The following is a 26,123-nucleotide window of genomic DNA, read 5'->3' as shown; positions in this document are numbered from 1 at the left end:
CTACCTTCTTGGCTGAGGTGATAGCCACAAGGAATGCAACTTTCATAGATAAATGAGAAGGGGAACATGTAGCTAATGGCTTGAAGGGAAGCTTTGACAGAGCTTACAGCACCAGGTTGAAATGAGGGGTAGGCTTCCTTTCTGGAGGAAAGGTGCTAATTAGGTCTTTTAAGAATCTGATAGTCAACGGATGAGTGAAAACCAAATAACCATCAGATGGGCACATACTGCCTGCTGCCAGGTGGACGCGTAAAAACTCAGGGAAAGGCCATCCGTTTTGAGAAAAAGACGACAATCCAAAATTGAGGGAATATCCTCTTACTTGGGCTATATGTGCTTCTCACATGCCCTGATGGAGAAACGCTTCCACTTGGCTGAACAGGATTTCCTAGTGAAGCTTTCTGCGGTTAAGGACAGTTTGTAGGGATTCCAAACAAGAAAGCTCTAGTGATTATGGCCATCCAAAAACCAAGCTGTAGGATGAAGCATATCGGGGATAGGATGCTTGATTCTGCCACTCTCCTGGGTCAAGAGGTCAGAAAATGATTGGATGCTAGCAGGACGACAGCCACTGCAAGTACGGGAACCAAAACAGTCTGGGCCAATACGGGTCAATGAGAATGACTCTTGCCCTGTCTTGATGAATTTTCTCAAGGTAGGAGCAGTAAAGGAGCAAAGGTGTAGGTCAGATGACCCAATCATGAAAGAAGGAGAGCATCACCTTAAGAGTGTAGCCCTAGAGCACCTCTGGAGCAATGTGTGTTGCATTTCTTCTTCATTTAGGAGGTGAACAGAACTGAGTGAAAATGTTGCTTACTATTGACTTGTGCAATTCCCACTCATGATAGATGGCAAAATGCCTGTTTGAGGGCATCTGCCAGCACATGGTGTGTTTCTGGAAGGTAAGCTGCCAGCAGTGTGTGATCTGATTCTTGATACACCAGTTCTATAGGGTGACTGCTTCTACCTACAGGTGGATTGATCTCACACTTTCCTGTTTCTTGATGTAAAAAGATGGTTGCCATATTGTTTAACGTTATGAGGACATGGTGGGACATTATGAATTTCAGAAAAACTTTGCAAGCTTCTTGAACTGCCCAAAATTCCAAAAGGTTGACGTGCATCCTGGCTTCTCAAGGTATCCAAGTGTCTTGAGACATATGGCTGTCCATGTGCACTGCCCAGCTAAAAAGAGAAGATGGTAGGAAGGGGATGTCATAGAATATCAGGGTTGGAAGGGACCTCAGGAGGTCATCTAGTCCAACCCCCTGCTCAAAGCAGGACCAATCCCCAGTCAGATTTTTGCCCCAGATCCCTAAATGGCCTCCTCAAGGATTGAACTCACAACCCTGGGTTTAGCAGGCCAATGCTCAAATCACTGAGCTATCCCTCCCCCGAAGACCTGATGAGGGTCCTTCCACCATGTTAGAGAAGCTGTTACTCTGGAAGGAATTGTTACCATAGTGTTCATGTTTATGTTTGGTGAATATACAGTGTAGAGTCATGCCTGAAGGCAATGTAGGCGGAGTCTGGCAAAAGAGGTAACTTAAATGCATGAAGCTGTTTTTTCTTCTTAGAGGGCTTGCTCATGGTGATTCCATTCTAGATGACTCACAAGCATTATACATGTAAATGTGCGGACGGACGACCAGGTGGCAGCCTTGCAGATATCCTGGATCAGCATTTGGGCTAGGAAAGCTGCCAAAGAGGCTTGTGCCCTGGTTGAATGGCTGGTTACAATCGCAGGAGGGGGCACCTTGGCCCAGTCGTAGCAGTAGCGGATATAGGCAGTAATCCAAGAGGAGATTCTCTGAGTCAACACTGGATGACTTTTCATCCTGTCCGCCACTGCGACGAATAACTGTGGCGACTTACGAAAAGGCTTGGTCCTCTCAATGTAGAAGGCTAGTGTCCTTTGGACATCCAGAGAGTGCAACCTGCGCTCTTCCTCTGACTTATGAGGCTTAGGGAAGAAGACAGGTAAGAATATGTCCTGATTCAGATGAAATTGCGAAACAACTTTGAATAGGAAGGCCGGATGAGGTCGCAGTTGGACCTTGTCCTTGTAAAACACTGTGTAGGGCGACTCCAAGGTAAGTGCCCTAATCTTGGAGCTCCTGCAGGCAGATGTTATTGCCACCAAGAAAGCAACCTTCCAGGAAAGGAGGAGGAGGGAACAAGATGCTAGAGGCCCAAAGGGGGCTCCCATGAGTCGCGACAGCACAAGATTTAGGTCCATGAAGGAACAGAGTCCCTAATGTTAGGGTGTAGGCACTCTAAATCCTTGAGGACCCTGGCAGAAAGGTTGTGGGTGAAAACCAACCTACCCTCAAGCGGAGGATGAAAGGCCAATATAGCGGTCAAGTGGACTTTAACAGATGAAAGAGAAAGACCCTCGATCTTAAGATGCAGGAGATAATCCAGGATTAACTGTAGTGAGGCTCTCTCGGGTCGAATACCTTTATCTGAAGACCAGCATGTAAACAGTTTCCATTTCCCCCCAGTAGGTTGCTCTGCTAGAGAGCTTTCTGCTGCCCAGCAGGACCTATTGGATACAAGAGCCACTCATCTGCATTCAGCAATGCGGCAGCCAGGCCATCAGGTTCGAATGCAAGAGTCTTCTATGGTTCTGACAGAACAAGTCCAACTGGAGCAGTAGCTATAACGGGGTGGCCACCGAGAGATCTAGCACCATGCCAAACCACTGCTGGCATGGCCAAGTCGGCATTATGAGGATTACTTTTTGCTCTGTCCTGCTTGATTTTCATGAGGACTCTGGATTAATGGCATGGTAGGGAAGGCGTACATCAGAGCCCCTGACCATGGGAGCAGGAAAGCGTCTGACAGGGACCCTCTGTCTGTCCCCCAAATCGAACAGAAAGCGTGGCACTTTGTTTTGCCTGGATGCAAACAAGTTCACCTGGGGAGTCCCCCACATGTAGAAAATGATGCTGACTACCTCTGGATGGAGCGACCGCTCATGGGGAGACGAAAAGGTCCTGCTGAGGTGATCTGCCAAAGTGTTTCTGGTTGCTGAACACAGAAGTTCCAGAGCCTGAGGACTTCTTGGCAAAAGATGTAGGACTTCTTGCCTGCTGATGTAGAGCATAGCGGCGGTATTGTTAGTCAGGACCTGAACCACTCTGCCTTTCATATGAGGCAGGGAAGCTTGACAGGCTAAGCGTACCACTCCGAGCTCCCTGACATATATGTGTAAGGAGCAATCGCGACTCGACCAACAACTTCGCATGCAGAGATTGCCCAGATCGGCTCCCCATCCCAGAGCTAAAGCATCAGAGACCAGGTTGATTGACGGGAACAGGGCTGCGAAGGGGACTCCCTCCAACCCCAATGTGGGGTCCAACTACCAAGTGAGCAATGACAGTATGTGGTCCAAAATCTTGACTACCTGGTTTATGTTGTCTCTGTTGGGGATGAAAACCGACGCGAGCCACATCTGGAAGGGCCTGAGATGGAGCTGTGCGTGCCGGACCACGTAAGTGCCGGACCACTTAAGTGCCGGACCACCATGTAGCTCAAAACGGCTGTCTCTGACCCCTGTGGTGTTTCGAAGGGCCAGGTTGAGCAGGCAATCGAGAGAACGAAGGGCGGTGTCACTTAAACCCTTTGTCTTTGTCCTATCTCCTGTAGGTCCCCTGCCGGGAAAGCCTCTAGGACCGAGGTGGAGGAAGCCGGAACTGCTTTCTGGCCTGCTCTGGAGTATGGAGGCCCAGTGACCGCAGGGTAGCCCAGAAGTCTTTAAGACCATGCAGCCTTGCGTCAGTGAGCTCAGAGAAGAGCGCTGCACCCTCAAACAGGAGGTCCTGGATTGTGGCCTGCTTCTCTTGGGATAACCCCAAAGATGGTAGCCAAGAGCTGCGCCTCATGGCCACTCTGGTGGCCAAGTCTGTAGCATCTCCCAACATATGGAGGGTGCCCTTTGCCACCGCTTTGCTCTCTTCCAGGATTGTGGCAAACTCAAGGGCCAGGTCCTGTGGAAGGGCCTCCCTGAACTTGATAAGGGAGTTCCATAAATTAAAATTGTACCTTCCCAACAGGGCCTGGTGTTTGGATACCCGGAAATGTAGGCTAGCCGTCGAATAAATCTTTCTGCCAAAGAGGTCTAGTTGTTTGATGTCTATTTTTTGGTGTGCCGCTCACCTGTCCCTCCTGTTAACTGTGGACACGACCAGCGACCCCACTAATGGGTACGTATAGAGATAGTCAAACCCCTTGGTGGGGACGAAATACTTCTATAGTACCTGAGTGGACAGGTAATGCAATGCGGGCCGGGGTGGAGGATAATATGACATTGAACAAGTTGTCTGATTGCTCCTCCAACTCCTTGATTTTGATGTTTAAGTTGGTAGCTACCCTTTTAAGGAGAGCTTGGTGCTTCTTAAAGTCTTCGGGGGGGGGGGACAGCCAATCCAGAAGGGCATGGCCACCGTTTCAGCCGGCGACGAAGGCGAGGGCATCACCAGGGGAGGGGCGGGTTCTCCTTCCCGGAGATGGCTCCTTGGGTGTTGATGCCTGTTGAGTTGTCTCCGTGGTGGAAGGATGGGACCGGCATCACCAGTATCCCCCAAGGGTTCCAACATGGCCATTGACCAGGCCATTGTCCCTGCTGCCATGCCGCTGACACAGTGCTGGTCTAACGGGCCAACAGGGATTTGCACCCCCTTGGCAATAGGCTGAACCCCAGCTCCAACTGAGACCAATCCCCTTCCGGTGACCATGGCGGGGCTGTGGAGGCCTGCATGTACCGACTAACTCTCAGAGACTGGTGTCTAGAGAGCGGGGATTGCCGCCTGTCCCTGAAGCGGTACCAAGGCAGCGGAGGTCAGTGTTGCGATGGCTAGTGGTCCTGCAACAGCGGGGACCAGCGCCTAGGAGACTGCCTGGGTGATAAAGATCTGTGCAAAGGTAATCTTGGGAGGCTGGTCAGTACTGGGAGAGTGAGGATTGGTGCCTTGTTCTGGCGATCTGGGGACCAATAGTGCTCCCCTGCCCTTTGGGGAGGTCCCATGGCTTGCTTTTGGGCTGCAGGGCCTTAGCCACTTCTGGCACCTGGCATGGCATCTGTGGACAGGTAGGCCCACCAGTTCTTTGGCTGCATGGGCCATCTAGACGACAAAGGTTCCTATAGAAGCCAAGATCCCCTACCACTCCCAGGAGTTGGAGGCAGATCCTTGTCTGGGCTAGGGGGTCCGACCTTAACGGTACTCCCCTGTAGCTCCTGGGTGGGCACGTGTCCTGAACTAGGCCCTTTGCCCAAAGCCCCCTTCCCCTCCTTGAACGGTGCTGGGGAGCCCTTTTTCTTCGGACGCTTCTTGGGCACCGGCGAGGGGAATGGTTCTGGGAGAATCCCAGTGCTGGTTGGGCACTCTGCACCAGTGCAGAGTTGCTGGGAGCAGAATCCCATCAGGAGGGCTCCAACGCTGGGCACAGTGCTGCCTCCATCAGGAGGGCTCTCAAGCAGTCCATCTCCTTTTGGGTTCTGGGACGAAATTTTTTGCAAATCCTGCACTACTTCTTTATATGGGATTCCCCCAAGCACTTCAAACAGCTGCTATGAGGGTCACGGCATTAGTGACCCTGTTGCATGAAGAACATGGCTTAAAGCCCGGGGAACGGGGCATGCCCAGCTCCAGGACAAAGTCCCAGCCAGGACTCTAACCACTAAACTAACAACTAACACTTAAAATGCTAACTAAGTACTTACAAACTATACAGAAAGGAAATAACAATGGGCTGTTAAGAACCACTACCACTCTTGCTATGCAAGACAAGGCACTTTGACCAACCATCATGGGCAGTAAGGAATTGAGGGTGTAGGGCCAGCGGCGCCTCATATACTGACGCTTGAGCGCGGCACTCAAGTGGGCACCACATTCGACCCTATGGATACCGCTAAGGCAAAAATCTCCGATGACTGTGCACGTGGGCTTGCACACATCTTGAATGGAATCAACATGAGCAAGCACTCAAAGAAGAACAGACTTTTCCAAGTTGCCTTTAACTCCTAAGGCTGGTCTACACTAGGGGGAGGGATCGATCTAAGATACGCAACTTCAGCTACGAGAATAGCATAGCTGAAGTAGACGTTGTGACATTGTGCAGTCTATACGGTTTTATAAAAACATGATAATAAGTGAATATAATGTAACTGGGATAGCTTTAGAAAAATATGGTAAAAAGTGAATATAATGTAACTGATATGCTTCATGCAAAAGGTCTCTTGTAAGGTATCATTACAAAGCTTATAATCTACTGAGTGTGATCATCCGATTTGTAGAAATGTACCACTCTTGTATCTAAAACTAGAAATATAAAATACAACTCTGAGGGCCTACTGTAATTATGTAAAGTGTGGGCCATTAATGATGGTTTGGAATCTTGATGACTCCCATTGTCTGCAGATGGCTGTCTTTACCTGTGAGTCTTCCTGTATGTGTGTGTGCTGGCAAGTGAGTAATGAAGTTGCAGTGACATGTGATCATGTCACCTGAACTGGAATCCATCTTTAACCTGGTGCTTTTCCAGTGAGGGGGGATGGAAACCCAGAGGGACAAAGGGTCCCCACCTTATGCAAAAGATATATAAAGGGGTGGAAGAAAACAAAGGGGAGAGAGGAGCCATCATGAAGAATCCCCTAGCTATCACCTGAGCTACAACAAGAGCTGTACCAGGGGAAAGAATTGTGCCCAGGCCCGGAAGGTGTCCAGTCTGAGAAAAACTTACTGAAACATCTCTGAGGGTGAGATTATCTGTATTTAGTTTGATTAGACATAGATTTGCGCATTTTATTTTATTTTGCTTGGTAACTTACTTTGTTCTGTCTGTTACTACTTGGAACCACTTAAATCCTATTTTCTGTATTTAATAAAATCATTTTATTTAGTAATTTACTCAGAGTATATATTAATACCAGGGGGAGCAAACAACTGTGCATCTCTCTCTATCAGTGTTATAGAGGGCGAACAATTTCTGGGTTTGCCCTGCATAAGCTTTATGTAGGGTAAAACGTATTTATCTGGGTTTAGACCCCATTGGGAGTTGGGCATCTGAGTGCTAAAGACAAGCACACTTCTGGGAGCCGTTTTCAGGTAAACTTGCAGCTTTGGGGGCAAGTGATTCAGACCCTGGATCTGTGTTAGAGCCAGACGGGAGTGTCCAGCTCAGCAAGACAGGGTGCTGGAGTCCTGAGCTGGCAGGGAAAACAGAAGCAGGGGTAGTCTTTGCACATTGGGTGGCAGCTCCCAAGGGGATTTCTGTGATCCAACCCGTTACAGTCAGCTACGAGAATAGCGTAGCTGAAGTAGACGTATCTTAGATTGACTTACGGCGCGCGATCAACAGCTGCGGCTCCTCCATCGACTCCGCTTCCATCTCTTGCTCTGGTGAAGTTCTGGAGTCGACGGGGAGTGCGTTCGGGGATCGATTTATTGTGTCTAGACGAGATGCAATAAATCGATCCCCGATAGATTGATTACTACCCGCCGATCCCTAGAGAAGATGTAACCCTAGAGAAGAAACTAGATGAAGCATAAATGAGATTGTCTCGTGGGCTTCCTGACAACTCCTGGCAGCAAGAAGCAAATTGTTGAGATGGAATAACTTCAGTCTTCTCCTATGTAAAATGAGCTGTTAGTACCAGGAAGACCTTGGCAAAGACTTGGGGAGCAGTGGTCTGAGAAAACGTCTGTGTACCGGGTGAATATCCACATGAAAGCAAGCATTCTTCATATCAGGAGTGGTAAACCATACGTCTTTTTCCAGGGATGAGATTATAAATGCCACAGTGACCATGCAAAACTTCAGTTAACGGATAATTCCAAACTCCCTTCTTTTGGAGGATTAGGAAGTATGTAGAGTAAAAACCTTTTTCTCTTGGTACTGAACAGGTACGAGTTCTACTGCTCCTCGCTGGACGAGCGACTCCACTTCCTGAGAATCCCCTTATGAGAATGGCCCCTGAAGAGGAACAGGATGGGGGTTTTGGAGGAGATCGGGAAGTAAACAATCATTATAGCCAAATTGGCTATAACAATCTATACATCTAATACCCACTTGTCCATAGTCCTGGCACTCCAGATGTGGAAATACAGTGCTAAACGACCCCCAACTGGTATGTGGGGGTTGGGTGGTGGTATTGTTAATGGTTTGTAGCTCAAATTCCAGTCAAAATTTTATTTTCATCAGCGGATGGGATTGAGATGGTACTATAGATGTGAGGATGCAAGGAAACAAGACTTCTGTACTCTGCCTCTTATGAGGAGGGTCATAAGATCACTGCTGATAAAACAGAGATGCCGCTCTTGGTCTGTAAGGCTGCCTGTGCTATTTCCTTTTTGGGGTAGGTGTATACATTACCAGGAATGGAGAGTGGCTCTAGAGTCCTTTGAAATGTGTAAGGACTTTCATTGAATAGGGTGTCTTTCATCTGTCCTTTCACTGAAAAGCCCTTTGGTGAAGACAGCCAAGTCCTCCATGGTGTCTTGGATCTCCCTGGGAAATCCTGAGGTGTGTAACCATGACTCATAACCAATTACAATGACCATTGCCATCGACATAAATGATGTCTCTGCTGTATCAACTGCTGATTGAAGTGCAGTTCTGGCCACCAGCTTGCCTTCATCAATAAGAGCCTGGAAATGAGCTCTATCTTGTTGTGGTTGCTTGTCTACAAAATCCATGGATTTTGAGCAGTTGAAATAATTGTGCTTAGCCAACATTGCTTGACAGTTCACTATACAAAAACTGAAGGCAAGAAGATGTAAATACCTTTCTTCACAATAAGTCTAGACATTCAGCTTTCTTGTCAGAAGATGCAGATTTAATATGTAGTCCACATCTCTCTATGGAGAGAGTTCGGTGCCAGGTGGATAAAAAGGAATCCTGCTCCCTCGAAATAATATAGTTTCTCTCAGAGGTAAGGGCTTATGTTGCTGGTGTATTTCCAGACTGCTCTAGCAGAATAAATTTTGTTGACTGGAAGTGTTATTTGGCTGAATCTGGTGGTTTGCAGAATATCCAGGAGCTTATGCTGGTGATCCTGGCCTCTTCCCAAGAGAGATCTGGAGTGCTTCTCCCACCCTGTGCAATAACTACTGAGTGTTTATGGTCATCCAGAGGGGATGGAGATGCCAGGGTGACTGCATCATCAGGAGGCAAAAGTAGCAAACTTCTTGGTATAGGTGGAACTGGTTCACAGTCCTTGTCTTCAGCAGGGTCAGGAGGAAGCTCTGACTGTTCAGAACAGGGTTCGGTATGGAAAGAGCCCTCACAGGATGGGCTTTAGAGTGCTGTCCCAGGGACTCAGTATATCTTAAGTTCTTAGAGATTGACAGAGTAGGTTTTCTCAACTTATGTGGCATTATGTCAGACGACCTAAGAGCCAATTTAGAAGGGGACCTGCCTTTATGTTTGTCCAAGCATTCTCTGCCTTCCTGATGAGACCCTGATGGGGCTCTGTGGGTACAGACTCTCCTGTAGCAGAGTTGGACCTCGTGGCACGGGGTGTACTCCATGTAGATTCAGGCCAATGTAGGAGAGGCAGGAGGGGAATCCTACAACCTGGGTGTGACTGCAGCCTCCTGGCCTCCTATTCTAAGCCAAAATTCCCACGGCTCACGGGTATGGCTAGAGAAAGACTGGCAGATATTACACCTAACTACGATATGTGCCTCTCTGAGACAGCATAAGCAGAGCAGATGGTCATCGCTGAGTGAAAAGGAACAGGGGCAGGACACACAATTCTTGAAGCTCTGAGTTCTGGGAATAGTCTGATACACCTAACAGTGTATTGGGAGGGTGGGGCAGGAGGTAGAAAGTCTACCTAACTATAAATACTTTACTAAAAGTTATTAAAACTACAGAAATAACTATAACAACAAAGGAAATGTTTAATATTTACAGAAAGAAGAATTTGAAGGAGAGCTCCAAACACTGGAGGTTCCAACACAGGCATGTTGCAATAAGAAGAAACTGGAGAGGTTGTCGGCCTGCCTCGCCTTATCTCCTTGGTTGAAGGCACGAGGAAAGCAAGGGCACACATGCAGGCTAACGGACACTGCTTTCAAAATTCTCCGACTCCAGGCACCAGCATACAAAGAAGAACCAGTAGTATCCTGTCCAAAATGTATCTATGCAAGCTGGAAGAAAATTCTTTGCTTTTTAACTGTAAACAAATATGATTTGTGTTAAATCAAGCTTGGACTTGGGAAAAAAAAAAAAAAAAAAAGGATATTCTCATAGCTGCCATTGAAACAACTGGTATTGAAGCAGCCAGACTAATAAGCAAGCAAGGAATGGTACAATTCTGAAGTTGCAAAATGACCTTTTTTGTCTAAAAATATAACAGAAGGCTCAAAATTCACCATGCAAGTCCAAAATATATCTAAACCATCAATGTAAGTTCTTTGAATTAAATTCCAAGGTGTCAATTCGAACTGATATTTTGCTGTTGTCTTCACAATGTTTGCTGCTAATTTCCTTGACTGCATAATCTTGCTCATAGCTGTTCTAATTGATTGACTTTCTGGTCAATTTTATGCAGGCTAAAATTTCACCCAGCAGGAAAGGGTTAAGGGAAACTGATGAATGTCTAGTTTTCCTTTTAATACAGTTACAATGGCAGAATGTTATTACGTAGGCCAGATTTTCAATCCATTCCCCACACACATATGCACAACTTTGCATGCACACACAACTGAGTGCTGAATGCTCTATCACCCGTTTGTGAGGTGATGGAATTCATCAACTGCATATGCTGGTGACAGCCACACATCTACAAATAGATGGGACTGCCATCTGTAACAGATGCACACGTTAAGATATACTGGCCTACTTAGCAACCACATAGCGAGTACGGCCAAGAACACTTTTTCAACCTGCACCTGGAAAGAAAAATGCAACTTCTTCTCTTTGATGAAGACCTTAGGGCAGCTGTTCACGTTGACATTGACGCCATTAAGAAACTGAAGTTAATCAGGCAATTATATTCTGCACTATTAAGTATAATTCTGAGCCAGAAGAGACACACCAATGCTTTGGAATCTGTATTGACTGCCAAATAAGTTTCTTGGTGGAATTCACAGTGTTGATTTTAACATACAAAGACCTAAATGGTTTGCGACATGGTTCCCACAAGACCACCTCTCTCCCAATGCCATACTGCTCCTCTTGAGATCAGAGATGCTTAAGATAAAGCTCCCTTGTTATGGGTCTAACCCTTCATTATATTATATACTGTGTAAACAATCCTTAGTGGGGCATCTACGTGCTAGCACAACTGAAATAAATGGAAGTAGGCAATTGAGAGCGCTCTCCCCATAAGAGATCACTGCTTCTGGATTTTACTTACTCTGGTTCATCACAGCCCAAGTCTGTTAATCAGCAGGCCCATCCTATCCCCTAGGTATTTATGGCAGGGAGGGTGTTGAGAATTAAAGAGGTCTATGTGAGGTGGAAAGATTTCTAATCTGTTAGTACTGGAAAAGCAATCCATTATGCTGGGGGGAGCGGAAGAGGGCTAAAATTAAATTATTTCAGGGCATCTAAAGTCCAGACAGACACCTATTTTTGTTATCAATATAAAAATAAATGAATAACTATTTGATATGGCTAAATTTAGTTCTAATACCAGCTGTCAGAATCTGTAAACAATTTTAAATGTTTTTCAGCACAGAAGCTGAGCTATCTTCCCTTTGTGGCAATGAACTGGGGTTACACTAGAGCTTTACTTTCTTTAAAACTATAGCTTTGAAATCACAAACCAAGTTCATCTCTGTAGTAATTCCATTGATTCTTATTCTTAAAAAAAAATAAAAAAAATATTCTATTCTGACTGATTAGGTGGTAAGATATTTTGTGTAGCCACTACTACTGTTTTGGGTACATTTCCACAACTGACTGTGGCCTGGTCCACACTAACCCCCAACTTCGAACTAAGGTACGCAAATTCAGCTATGTTAATAACGTAGCTGAATTCGAAGTACCTTAGTTCCAACTTACTGGCAGGCAGGCAGGCTCCCCAGTCGATGCCGCGTACTCCTCTCGCCGAGCTGGAGTACCGGCGTCGACGGCGAGCACTTCCGGGATCGATCCCAGAAGATCGATTGCTTACTGCCGGACCCGGAGGTAAGTGTAGACCTACCCTTTATCTCCCTGGATTATAAAAGGAAAGGAAAAAAAAACATGGACTAATCTTAATATGCTGGTTCTTCCCACAATTTAATATTTTGAAAACAAGCTTCTTCTGTACTTTACAGAGCTTTGACCCTGCTGCATCACCTAGTCACACCCCTTTCCCCCTCCCCGCTGTTCTAGTGCTGAATGGAATCTAAATGGAAAAACCATTAAGCTTCCTTATTTGCTTTATTATTATCCTTGTTTAAAGTACCTGAAAAATGTCTACACAGAGAAGAGAAATTGCTCCTGAAGCCCTATGAATACTGGTTATATCAACAAGACAAAGAGAACAAACCTTTCAGTAAAACCTACCAAACAGACACTCCTATCCTAATGCAGGAGCTGGATTTTATAATGTACTATGAGAATTAATGTATGATTTAATTACATCCTGTCAGCCACCCATTTTGAACAGCAGAAAGGAATGACAGACCAGAACAATCCTTATGAGTGATTATGGTCACCCTTTTGTTTTAGAATAAGTTATAAAGCTACTATGGTTTCTTATATGTATTACAAATTAGGAAGTAAGAGACAGGATTTTCTATTGTATCTATGTTAAGAAGTATCAGAGGGGTAGCCGTGTTAGTCTGAATCTGTAAAAGGCAGCAGAGGGTCCTATGGCGCCTTTGAGGCTGGCAGAGGTATTGGGAGCGTGGGCTTTCGTGGGTGGGGGCCTCACTTTTCCAGATGCATCATCTTCTTGCATCTGGGGAGGTGAGGTTCTTGCCCACGGGGGCTTGTGCTCCCGGTGCTTCTGTTGGTCTTGGAGGTGCCACGGGACCCTCTGTTGCTTTTTATGTTAAGAAGATTAGAGGAATATTGAGGGCCTGAAGCCCCAATGTGAATTGTTTTAGATATAAGATTTAGCAAGGCTTGATTTACAATGTATTCTGCTGAATATACAATACTGCTGTCTGTATACCTTTGAAGGTTTCTGTAAGAGATTGTTTGTGTGAATGAGGTATACATACATCAGAAAAAGATAAGGTGTGAAAGCCATCACAAATTTCCAGATGGTCAAGAAAAAGTGAGAGACTTGGAAAGACCAGGAGACAATCAGAAAACATCCATTGTATCCGATGTTAAACATGTTAGCAGCATTGACGACCTCAGAGGTGAGGCAGGCACCCCCAAAGGCGAGACAACAAATAAGAGATAACGATGGGAAGCCCGACAATAACCATCAAATGATAACACCACTTAAGGACTAATGATGACAGGATGACATTGCAAAATGCATGGACTCAAATGGAAATTTACAACTATAAAGCTGGGGTGTTTTGCCATGGAACTCTGGGTTCAGTCCTGCAAAGCCTCGGAGCATCGGATCGCGACCGACAGAACCCAGCTCCACACTAGTGCTCAGTCTAACTGGCCATGAGATTGACTTGAGTTACAACAGACTGGTAACTATGAACATCACTGGTGGGGGGGGGGGGGGGGGGGGGGAGGGAGGAGAGAGAGAGACTCTCTCTAAGTCTAAAAAGCGTATGCTAACTGGTATTCTCAATAAATGCTGTGTATTTACCTTCCTCTATAAAGATCCCGTGTGCTTTGTATGAGCATAACACTAATACCATGAAATATCACACAAATTATTTTAAAAGGGTAAAGAGTAACTACAAAAGTAAATTGCACTTCTACTTTGCCTCATGTATGAAAATTACTTAAGTTCATTATAAAAATATCAAGTCTAACAGACATAGCAATTAGAACCCCATATACACTCTAAAAAGCCTTCCTACTCTGAAATTAACATTTTTAGTCGAAATCTGTAAACAAAAAAAAAAACCCACTACCAAACAAACACACACACACACTTACTTGCATTTCTTGTTGGATCCTTCAGTCTGTATATAAGCATATATGCATTTGTGGAGCTAAGAGGGAAATATTTTTAAGAATATCAGTATCTGACTTGGAAGCCAAAATAAAATATTTTTATTAAAGTTATTAATATAATAAATAGCTGTACATGGCAACTAATACTGTATATTAATTAAGTAATCACAAATATTGTTTTTAAACATGAAATTCATACTATTGCTAGAAGATTTGAAATGGTCATCAATTTTTAGAATTCTTTTGCATAAATGTATTAAACCATTTTTACCATAATGTGGCATGCAAACTGTTTGGTTGGACTATACCAATATTAAAAAAGAAAGAATATTAGAGATATACTAACCTAGCAAAAGCACTGGAATAATAGCCTCTGCTCCCAGAGGACCCACCATATGTTTTCTTAATATCTTCTTGGGTAATCTAGAAGCAAAACCAGTTTTTTTTTTTTTTTAAAGTTCATTCTTTGTCAAGTAACAATAGTCAATGAGCATTTATTAATATTGGAAAAACTGACAATCATACTAAACTCATCACTATTTTACATTTGTTTCTTTTTATTTTCTAAATGCACAAGAAAATAAAAGTTGTGTGTCTAGAGGTGATTAGATCTCCCATTTAGGTTGAAAAATAAATATCCTTAATTTTTTTGAAGTGTGAGTTTTAGACCAATTTTAATATGCATTATGAGAAACATGACAGCAAATACAGTCTCTTTCAACTTCCATATGAATTTCAAAAGTTACTTCTATAGCATGGTTTAAAAATTCAAGTAAATACATTCAACGTAGAAAATCCCAGAAGGCACATTTCCTATTAGATAAGAGTTCAAAGAAGGTCATACTTCAAAAAAATCAGTCCCAACTGGAAAAATGTAGAAGAAAAGCAAGTTGTAAGCTCTCTTAAAACACTTTGTGTCAGTTACCAAAGAAACCCTAATAACTACAAGCGATGGATTTGCCTAATTTAAAATGGTACAGTAACAGTATGGCTTTGCTTAAGCTACACCTCAAATTCAATATTGTATGTGTACACACACACACACCCACCCACCCATAGACGTAGTCGGTCCTCAGAGCATCCACTAGCATCACCATCATAACTTTTGTAAGTGTTTTGGGAGTAAGGCTACTAAGTTCTTTTTAGGGACAAATCTAGGATAAAATCTTGACTCAATGGGAATTTTGCCATTGACTTCAAATGGAGCTCTTGTCAGTAAAACAATAATGTAGATTTATAGTTACATTTAGCATAGAAACATTGGATTGGAAGGGACCATCTAGTCCAGTCCCCTGCACTCATGGCAGGATTAAGTATTATCTAGACCATTCCTGACAGGTGTTTGTCTAACCTGCTCTTAAAAATCTCCAATGACGGAGAATCCACAACCTCCCTAGGCAATTTATTCCAGTGCTTAACCACCCTAACAGGAAGTTTTTCCTAATGTCCAACCTAAACCTCCCTTGCTGCAATTTAAGCCCATTGCTTCTTAGAATCATAGAAGAATAATAGAAAATTAGGGTTGGAAGGGACCTCAGGAGGTCATCTAGTCCAACCCCCTGCTCAAAGTAGGACCAACCCCAACCAGAGCCTTAAAAACCTTTAAGGATTGAGATTCCACCACCTCCCTAGGTAACCCATTCCAGTGTTTCACCACCTCTTAGAGAAAGAGTTTTTCCTAATATCCAACCTAGACCTCCCCCACTGCAACTTGAGACCATTGCTTCTTGTTCTGTCATCTGGTACCACTGAGAACAGCCTAGCTCCATCCTCTCTGAAACCCTTCAGGTAGTTGAAGGCTGCTATCAAATCCCCTCCCGCCCCCTCCCACTCTAATCTTCTGCAGACTAAACAAGCCCAGTTCCCTCAGCCTCTCCTCGTAAGTCATGTGCCCCAGCCCCCTAATAATTTTCGTTATCCTCCGCTGGACTCTCTCCAATTTGTCCACCCCTTTGTGTAGTGGGGGGGACCAAAACTGGACGCAATACTCCAGATGTGGCCTCACCAGTGCTGAATAGAGGGGAATAATCACTTCCCTCGATCGGCTGGCAACGCTCCTACTAATGCAGCCCAATATGCCGTTAGCCTTCTTGGCAACAAGGGCACACTGTTGATTCATATCCAGCTTCTCGTCCACTGTAATTCCCAGGTCCTTTTCTGCAGAACTGCCGCTTAGCCAGTCATCCCCAGCCTGTAGCAGTGCATGGGATTCTTCCGTCCTAAGTGCAGGACTCTGCACTTGTCCTTGTTGAACCTCATCAGATTTCTTTTGACCCAAACCTCCAATTTGTTTAGGTCACTCTGAACCCTATCCCTACCCTTCAACATATCTACCTCTAACCCCCAGCTTATTGTCATCTGCAAACTTGCTGAGGGTGCAATCCATCCCATCATCCAGATCATTAATGAAGATGTTAATGAACAAATTAATAAAAACAAAACATTAATGAACAAAATCAGCCCCAGGATGGACTCGTGGGGCACTCCACTTGACACCAGCTGCCAGTTTAGACATCGAGCCATTGATCACTACCAGTTGAGCCTGCTGATCTAGCCAGCTTTCTAGCCACCTTATAGCCCTATTCTTGTCCTGTCCTATCCTCAGAGGTTAAGAACAATTCTTCTCCCTCCTCCTTGTAACAACCTTGTATGTACTTGAAAATGGTTCTGTCCCCTCTCTGTCTTCTCTTCTCTGGACTTTTTCCAATTTCTCCACATCTTTCCTGAAATGTGGCGTCCAGAACTGGACACAATACTCCAGCTGAGGCCTAATCAGTAGAGTAGAGCGGTAGAATTACTTCTCATGTCTTGCTTAAAACATTCCTGCTAATACATCCCAGAATTATGTTCGCTTTTTTTTGCAACAGTGTGACACTGTTGACTCAGGGCCGCCCAGAGGCTTCAGGGGGCCTGGGGCAAAGCAATTTCGGGGACCCCTTCCATAAAAAAAGTTGCAATACTATATTCTTGTGGGGACCCCTGTGGGGCCCAGGGCAAATTGCCCCCCGGGTGACCCTGTGTTGACTCATATTTAGTTTGTTGTCCACTATGACCTCCAGTTTGTTGTCCACTATGACCTCCAGATCTCTTTCCGCAGTACTCCTTCCTAGGCAGTCATTTCCCATTTTGTATGTGTGCAACTGATTGTTCTTTCCTAAATTGAGTACTTTGCATTTGTCCTTATTGAATTTCATCGTATTTATTTCAGTCCATTTCTCCAGTTGGTCCAGATCATTTTGAATTTTAATCCTATCCCCCCAAAGCACTTACAACTCCTCCCAATTTGGTATCGTCTGCAAACTTTATAATTGTACTCTTTATGCCATTATCTAAATCATTGATGAAGATATTGAACTGAACCGGACCCAGAACCGATCCCTGGGGGACCCCACTTGTTATGCCCTTTCCAGCATGACTGTGAACTATTGATAACTACTCTCAGGGAATGTTTTTCCAACCAGTTTTGCACCCATCTTCTAGTAGCACCATCTAGGTTGCATTTCCCTAGTTTGCTTATGAGATGGTCATGGAGACCGTATCAAAAGCTTTACTAAGGTAAAGATATATGAAGCTTTGGAGCAGGACAGGATTAACTCCACTACTTTTGAATTATGGCAGAACTATTACATTAACTCTTTAAGCAAGCAGGAAGTTGCCCTTGTGTATTTTAAAGGGGAAGGCATAAGACTAAAGCGGACAAGGCTTTCACATTTAATAGGAGACTTCCACTCCGATAAGACTTTCCCTCCCTTAATCATCAGGATGCCTTATGGAAGTTCACCAGAACCATCCTCAAAGTCTTTACAGGACCATGAACTTTTCTCCTAGGGTCAGGGAACAATCCCTTAAGGGAAGAGAGATGGGAATGTTAGACTTCTCAAAATCTTTAGCCAGAAAGAATATGTTGTGTTTTCTTTTGTACAGAGGTGGTGTGGAAGAAGGGGGACAGTAAATAAAGAGCAAAATTAGCCTAAAACCCCCCCGAAGATTTCTATTAAACAGGATAAAGCAGCATGGAGAAGCCATAACATGTCCTGACCAGCTGAAGCAGGTAACCTTACCTCTTCCTATATCCGGAAATCTCTCCTATTTCTTGAGAATTAACACCACCCGATTAACTTGCTATATTGCACAGATGGTGACTGATGACAGACCATGCTGCAGGCAGAAGACTTGCTCAGAGGAGCAAACAAACTGCCCTGGGGTGGGGCACCATGATAGCAAGTACTAAGCCTACAATGAAGACTTGTAGAGTGCTACCACAAAGAGTGGACCATTATTTCCTAGCTCTTTAGTTTGCATTGCTACTTCCATTTCTTGATACAATAGTGATACAAAAAAGCAAAAAAAGGGGGCGGGGGAGGGAGGAGAGATTAAAAAAAACCACATTCTGAAGGCATTTTTCCCTCAAAGAGGGATATCTTAGGTCCTCACAGATCCAGACAAGCTAAATCATGCAGTCTGCACTGATGGTGGCTGGAAATATGAGGAGACTTAATATATGAAAAATTAAAATAAAAAAGAATCACATGTAATATTCTTCATATGGAAAGAATTTGCAAAAGCACTTAACATTCAAATTAAGTAATGAATTATATACACATGAACAAGTTGAGACTAGATGAGCTGAAAAAGTGATATTAACTAAATTCTAAGGCCTGGTCTACACTACGGGTTTAGGTCGACTTTAGCAGCGTTAAACCGAATTAAGCCTGGACACGTCCACACAACGAGGCCCTTTCTTTCGACTTAAAGGGCCCTTTAAACCGGTTTCTTTACACCACCTCCGACGAGGGGATTAGCGATAAAACCGGCCTTTGCGGGTCGGAATTGGGGTAGTGTGGACGGAATTCGATGTTATTGGCCTCCGGGAGCTATCCCACAGTGCTTCATTGTGACCGCTCTGGACAGCGCTCTCAACTCAGATGCACTGACCAGGTAGACAGGAAAAGACCCGCGAAGGTTTGAATTTCATTTCCTGTTTGCCCAGCGTGGAGAGCACAGGTGACCACGCAGAGCTCATCAGCACAGGTAACCGTCATGGAGTCCTCCCAGGATCGCAAAAGAGCTCCAGCATGGACCGAACGGGAGGTACGAGATCTGCTCGCCATATGGGGAGATGAAGCAGTGATAGCTGAACTCCGTAGCAGTAAAAGAAATGGAAAAGTATTAGAAAAGATCTCCAAGGCCATGAAGGACCGAGGCCATAACAGGGACACACAGCAGTGCCGCGTGAAAATTAAGGAGCTACGGCAAGCCTACCACAAAGCCAGAGAAGCAAACGGAAGGTCCGGGGCAGAGCCGCAAACTTGCCGCTACTACGCGGAGCTGCATGCGATCCTAGGGGGTGCAGCCACCACTACCCCAACCGTGTGCTATGACTCTCTCACTGGAGAAACACACAGGGAAGACGGTTCGGGGAACGAGGAAGATGACGATGGAGGTACTGTAGGTAGCTCACAGCAGCAAGGAAGCGGAGAAACCGGTTTCCCCAACAGCCAGGATATGTTTGTGACCCTGGACCTGGAACCAGTAACCCCCGAACTCACCCAAGACCCTCAGGGCACACAGGAGACCTCTGGTGAGTGTAACTTTGTAACTATTTGTAAACATTACAAAAAAAAAGCAAGCGTGTTTAATGATTAATTTGCCCTGGCAATCGCGGCCAGTACATCTACTGGAAAAGTCTGTTAACGTGTATGGGGATGGAGCGGAAATCCTCCAGGGACATCTCCAGAAAGCTCTCCTGGTTGAAATGGGGTGATTTTATTAAGGGGGACATTCAGAGGCGCCCGTTCCTGCTATTCTGACCAGAAATGTTCCCCGCTGTTAACCACGCGGTGGGGGGGAGGGGTGAAGTGATCATCCCAGAGAATCGTGTGTGTGTGTGTGGGGGGGTGGTTTACTTGTGTTTGTGCCGCATGTTAACCGGGAAACCGCAGCCCCCTCCTTTTACATTGAAACCCCATTTTAAATGGACAACCCAATTCATCCTTGATATGGGAAATGCGCTGCTGTTTGCAATCTTTCCCGCATGTTAAGAAGGTTAAAAAAGCCAAAACACTGTGGCCTACGATGGCTGCCTGCAAGCCGAAATATGCGACCTTGTAATGAAAGACTGTACCCATTGTTCCCTAAAATGTGTCTTTTTTAACCACCTCTCCCTTCTCCTCCACCAGCTGCAAATGTTTCTCCTTCGCAGAGGCTCGTGAACATTAGAAAGAGAAAACGTAAGACGAGGGACGACATGTTCACGGAGCTGCAGATGTCCGCCCAGGCTGATAGAGCACAGCAGAATGCGTGGAGGCAGTCAATGTCGGAGATGAGAAAAGCCCAACATGAACGAGAGGAGAGGTGGCGGGCTGAAGACGATAGGTGGCGTCAGCTTGCAGACAGACGGCAAGAGGCAATGCTCCGTCTGCTGGAGCATCAAACTGATATGCTCGCGCGTATGGTTGAGTTGCAGGAAAGGCAGCAGGAGCAGAGACCGCCGCTACAGCCCCTGTGTAACCAACAGCCCTCCTCCCCAAGTTCCATAGCCTCCTCACCCAGACGCCCAAGAACACGGTGGGGGGGCCTCCGTCCACCCAGTCACTCCACCCCAGATGATCGCCCAAGCATCAGAAGGCTGGGCTTCAATAAGAGTTAAAGTTTTAAAATGCAGTGTGTCCTTTTCCATCCCTCCTCCCCCCACCCATCCCAGCTACCTTGGCAATTATCCCCCTACCTCTGTAAGGAACTAATAAAGAATGCATGAATGTGAAAAAACAATGACTTTATTGCCTCTGCAAGGGGGAGGGGAGGGTGGGGTGCGGTGGTTGGTTTACAGGGAAGTAGAGTGAACCGGGTCGGGGGGGGGGGGTTGGAGGGTTCATCAAGGAGAAACAAACAGAAGTTTCACACAGTAGCCTGGCCAGTCACAAAACTCGTTTTCAAAGCTTCTCTGATGCGCACCGCGCCCTGCTGTGCTCCTCTAACCGCCCTGGTGTCTGGCTGCGCGTAATCAGCGGCCAGGCGAGTTGCCTCAACCTCCCACCCCGCCAGAAAGGTCTCCCCCTTACTCTCACAGATATTGTGGAGCGCACAGCAAGCAGCAATAACAATGGGGATATTCTTTTCGCTGAGGTCTGAGCGAGTCAGTAAGCTGCGCCAGCGCGCTTTTAAACGTCCAAATGCACATTCCACCACCATTCGGCACTTGCTCAGCCTGTAGTTGAACAGGTCCTGACTCCTGTCCAGGCTGCCTGTGTACGGCTTCATGAGCCATGGCATTAAGGGGTAGGCTGGGTCCCCAAGGATCACGATAGGCATTTCAACATCCCCAATGGTCACTTTCTGGTCCGGGAAGAAAGTCCCTTCCTCCAGCTTTCGAAACAGAGCAGAGTTCCTGAAGACGCGAGCATCATGTTCCTTTCCCGGCCATCCCACGTTGATGTTGGTGAAACGTCCCTTGTGATCCACCAGGGCTTGCAGCAGCATTGAAAAGTACCCCTTGCGGTTTACGTAGTCGGTGGCTTGGTGCTCTGGTGACAAGATAGGGATATGGGTTCCGTCTATCGCCCCGCCACAGTTTGGGAATCCCATTTCAGCAAAACCATCCACTATTGACTGCACGTTGCCCAGAGTCACTACCCTTGCTATCACCAGGTCTTTCATTGCCCTGGCAAATTGGATCACAGCAGCCCCCACCGTAGATTTGCCCACTCCAAATTGATTCCCGACTGACCGGTAGCTGTCTGGCGTTGCAAGCTTCCACAGGGCTATCGCCACTCGCTTCTCAACTGTGAGGGCTGCTCTCATCTTGGTATCCTGGCGTTTCAGGGCAGGGGAAAGCAAGTCACAAAGTTCCATCAAAGTGCCCTTACGCATGCGAAAGTTTCGCAGCCACTGGGAATCGTCCCATACCTGCAGCACGATGCGGTCCCACCAGTCTGTGCTTGTTTCCCGGGCCCAGAATCGGCGTTCCACGGTATCAACCTGCCCCAGTGACACCATGATTTCCACATTGCTGGGGCCTGTGCCTTGTGAGAGGTCTATGGCCATGTCAATTTCCTCATCACTCTCGTCGCCGTGCTGCAATCGCCTCCTCGCCTGGTCCGGGTTTCGCCTTGGCATGTTCTGGCTCTGCATATACTCCAGGACAATGCGCGTGGTGTTCATAGTGCTCATAATTGCCGCGGTGATCTGAGCGGGCTCCATGATCCCAGTGCTAGCTATGGCGCCTGGTCAGAAAAAAGGCGCGAAAGTAGTATCTGATGGACCAGGAGAAGGAGGGCGGGAGGGAGGGAGGGAGGGAGGGAGGGCCGAGTGACGACATGGCGTACAGGTACAGGAACAGGGAGAAACACAAACAACTGTCACACAGAATGGCCCCCCCAAAGATTAAACTGGAAACCCTGGGCTTAGCAGGCCGTTGATTTCACGGAGGAAGGGGAAGCAAATGAACACAGAACAAATCTATTTTTTACATCTTAAGGTGGCAGCCGACGCTGCAGCATGAGTGACAGCCATACCAGTATGATGATGATGGGTACCAATCATAATATACCATCATCTGCCAAAAGGCAAGGGGCTGCTGCTGTGTAGCAATGCAGCCCCACGTCTGCCAGCCCCACGTCCGCCAGCACCCAGCATCGCCCTCGGCCTCTTCTGGGTGCTTAGCAGACAATATTGGGCAATTGGCAGAAAATAGTATATTATGACTGGTAACCGTCATCATCAAAACAGTAGCATGTCTGCCCAGGTGGCCATGATTGACAGCCATACCAGTATGACGACGACGGGTACCAGTCATAATATACCATCGCCTGGAAGGGGCTGGTGCAATGCAGCACTACGGCTGCCAGCCCCACGGCTATCACTCATGCTACACCGTCTACCGCCAAAAGGCAGTTAGCAGCTGCTGCTGTGTAGCAATGCAGTCCCACGTCTGCCGGCACCCAGAGGACATATGGTGACGGTGAGCTCAGCTGAGCTGAGCGGGCTCCATGCTTGCCGTGGTATGTTGTCTGCACAGGTAACCCAGGTAAAAAGGCGCGTATCTATTGTCTGCCGTTGCTGTGACGAGGGGGGAGGGGCCTGACGACATGTACCCAGAACCGCCCGCGACACTGTTTTGCATCATCCGGGCATTGGGATCTCAACCCAGAATTCAAAGAAAAGGCGCGAACCGCTTCTCGGCTCGAGCTGTGGCGCAAACGTAGTATCTGACGGCCTAGGGGAAGGAGGGAGGGGGGCCGAGTGACGACATGGCGTACAGGCACAGGGAATTAAAATAAAGAACGGTGGCTGTGCATCAGGGAGAGACACAAACAACTGTCACAGACTGGTCCCCCCCAAAGATTAAACTGAAAACCCTGGGTTTAGCAGGCCGTTGATTTGACCGAGGGAGGGGGAAGCAAATGAATACAGAGAAAATCTATTTTTTTACATCTTAAGACGACGGTGCAGCGTGACTGATAGCCCTCGGCATCTTTCTGGGTGCTTGGCAGCAAATACGGGGCGGTGTATGACGATGGTCTTCAGGCCTATTGCACGAGCTGCTGCTCAGGGAAGACTCTGCTAATGTGCGATGACCCGACTTGTAATAGGCCGGCTAACAGTCATAATACACCATTTACTGCCAAAAGGCAAGCCCCACGGCTGCCAGCACCCAGATCGCTGATGAAGGCTACCAGTCTACTGCACCGTCTACCGCCAAAAGGCAGTTAGCAGCTGCTGCTGTGTAGCAATGCAGTCCCACGTCTGCCGGCACCAAGAGGACATATGGTGATGGTGAGCTCAGCTGTGCTGAGCGGGCTCCATGTTGTCTGCACAGGTAACCCAGGTAACCCAGATAAAAAGGCGCGAATCTATTGTCTGCCGTTGCTGTGACGGGGGAGGGAGGGGCCTGACGACATGTACCCAGAACCGCCCGCGACACTGTTTTGCATCATCCGGGCATTGGGATCTCAACCCAGAATTCCAAGGGGCGGCGGAGACTGCGGGAACTGTGGGATAGCTGTGGGATAGCTACCCATAGTGCAATGCTCCGGAAGTCGACGCTAGCCTCGTACTGTGGACGCGGTCTGCCGACTAGAGCACCTAGAGCATTTTATTGTGTGGACATACACAATCGGCTGTATACAACCGATTTCAATAAAACCTGCTTCTATAAATTCGAACTAATTTCGTAGTGTAGACATACCCAAAGTCTGTGCACTGTAACTTCAAAAATATGCATGTTACTTCAAATACTACAAGTGAGAGTCATGAACAATAATACAAGCTCATTGTTTCTTTTATGGGGGAAACAAAGCAGCAAATATTACTTTACCTTGCTGACGTGTTGATCATTGAAACTATACCACTGCTCATCATTAAAAGATTTTATGCAGGCATAGTAATGGCCACCAGCAGCACTTCCTGAATGGACCATTACAGAAAAGAGTTCATACAGTAAAGAATTCTAGGGAAGAGAAAAAAAAATCTAAGTAAGGAACAGAGAACTTGTAATACCTCATTCTGACAAACTGCACCTGTGTTATTTAAAAAACGTTTCTCAATTGTGTATAGTTACATGAAAAATAACTATGAAGCAATTGTGCATAGAACTCTCTACAAGTACTATTCTGCATTATTATTAGTAGAATTACAGTAGCACCCAGAAGCCCCAACCAAGATCAGAGCCCCATTGTGCTAGGCGCTATAAAAAACGCATAGAAAGAGACAGTCCCCACCCTCAAAGAGACTCTATCTAAAAAACAGGTAAGACAAAGGAAGTATCTTCATTTTACTAATGTGGAAGAGAGGAACTGAAAGATGAGTGACTTGTCCAAGGTCACAGAGCCAGTCTGAGTCCCAGTCAACTGCCTTAAAACCACAGGACCACCCCCTTCCTTCTTATACAGATGCCAAATATGAATGCAGATATAAAATATTAAATGTTATCCCCACCTTACTTACAATATTCTCCTTATCCAAAGAAAACCTGCTGTAGAGTATAAACCTGGCATTAAAAATTAATAAAAATAATTTTCAGACAAAAAACTATCTGATGTTAAGGATGGGAAAGTTTCACTAACTCAAAGAAATAAATAATAATACAGTACAATTTAAAAAATGTGAATAGTGCCAACCCAGGAAGTTAAGCTCAAATTAAATGTATAAACTCCACAAACATCTGAATGTACAAACATTCACAGTTAAGTTGACTCAACAACTTTAACTGTGCAGGCTTATTTCACCTTAACTATGGAAGCAACTGCCATCTCTCTAATATTTAGCATAGACAAGGCACTGATCTTCAATATAATTTACAAACTTTAATTCTCATAATACGCTTGTGAGGCATTATTGTTCAAAACAATTTTCTTATGTCAGGTAGTTAATATCCACATTTTACACATGGGGAAATTAGGCAAGTCACCATACCTATTTGTTTCACAGTCACGAACTATGTCAAAGCCGGGATTAAAGTATTGAGGATGAGACCATTACACTACCATTCTTCTCTGTACACTTTCAACCAATGAGTAATGAAGGCCAAAAAGTAGTTTACTTTTTTTTTTTTTTTTGGTATCTTTAAAATGTAATTCTGTGATCTAAAATTTGGACTGAGGCATGGGGGGAAAGAGTGGGGACCTCTACAGAACCAGAAACAAAAGTATCTGATTTAACTTCGTCATTAGTCCGAAGGCTCAAGTGAAGTAGAAAGAATTTATGTAGCATTTTCCTTTCAAGGCTTTTCTTTTCACGAACATGAATTAATCAATCCCCAACTTCCTGCTGAGGTAGGGTAAACCTCTCCATTTTACATATGGGAACACAGAGGCACAGAAAGATTAAATTACTTGGTCAAAATGCAGAGTCATTGTAAAATCTAGGATTAGATTATGGGTATTCTGACTTTCACTCCCTGCTCTAATCAAGTGACTGTTAACAATCTCCTATTTCTCAACAGAGATTTACAGGATTCCCAATACTTTTAACAAGACTGAGTTTGAACACTAGAACTCCAATGTCTAATTTATTATAGGGCCAGAATGTAGATATTACACTATTAAAAACAAACACTCTTCAAAGGGTTTATAAAGGTTCAGTTC

The 26,123-nt window shown here is 45.7% G+C and overlaps 1 protein-coding gene across 3 annotated transcripts in view; it reads right to left on the bottom strand.

Annotated features, from left to right (window-relative positions):
* Positions 1–26,123, bottom strand: part of USP47 (ubiquitin specific peptidase 47) — a 116,350-nt gene that overhangs the window by 33,182 nt on the left and 57,045 nt on the right. For all 3 annotated transcript variants that reach the window (XM_054025902.1, XM_054025903.1, XM_054025904.1), the window contains 3 exons: positions 24,356–24,487; positions 14,387–14,463; positions 14,023–14,078 (listed from right to left, as the gene is read on the bottom strand). In XM_054025902.1, the coding sequence (XP_053881877.1) occupies positions 14,023–14,078; positions 14,387–14,463; positions 24,356–24,487 (265 nt within the window). The remainder of the gene's footprint in view (positions 1–14,022; positions 14,079–14,386; positions 14,464–24,355; positions 24,488–26,123) is intronic.

Source organism: Malaclemys terrapin, chromosome 4 (assembly GCF_027887155.1).
Source record: "Malaclemys terrapin pileata isolate rMalTer1 chromosome 4, rMalTer1.hap1, whole genome shotgun sequence".
NCBI lineage: Eukaryota > Metazoa > Chordata > Testudines > Emydidae > Malaclemys > Malaclemys terrapin.
Note: the sequence above shows the minus strand (reverse complement) of the source record. Positions and strands in the feature narration are given on the sequence as shown.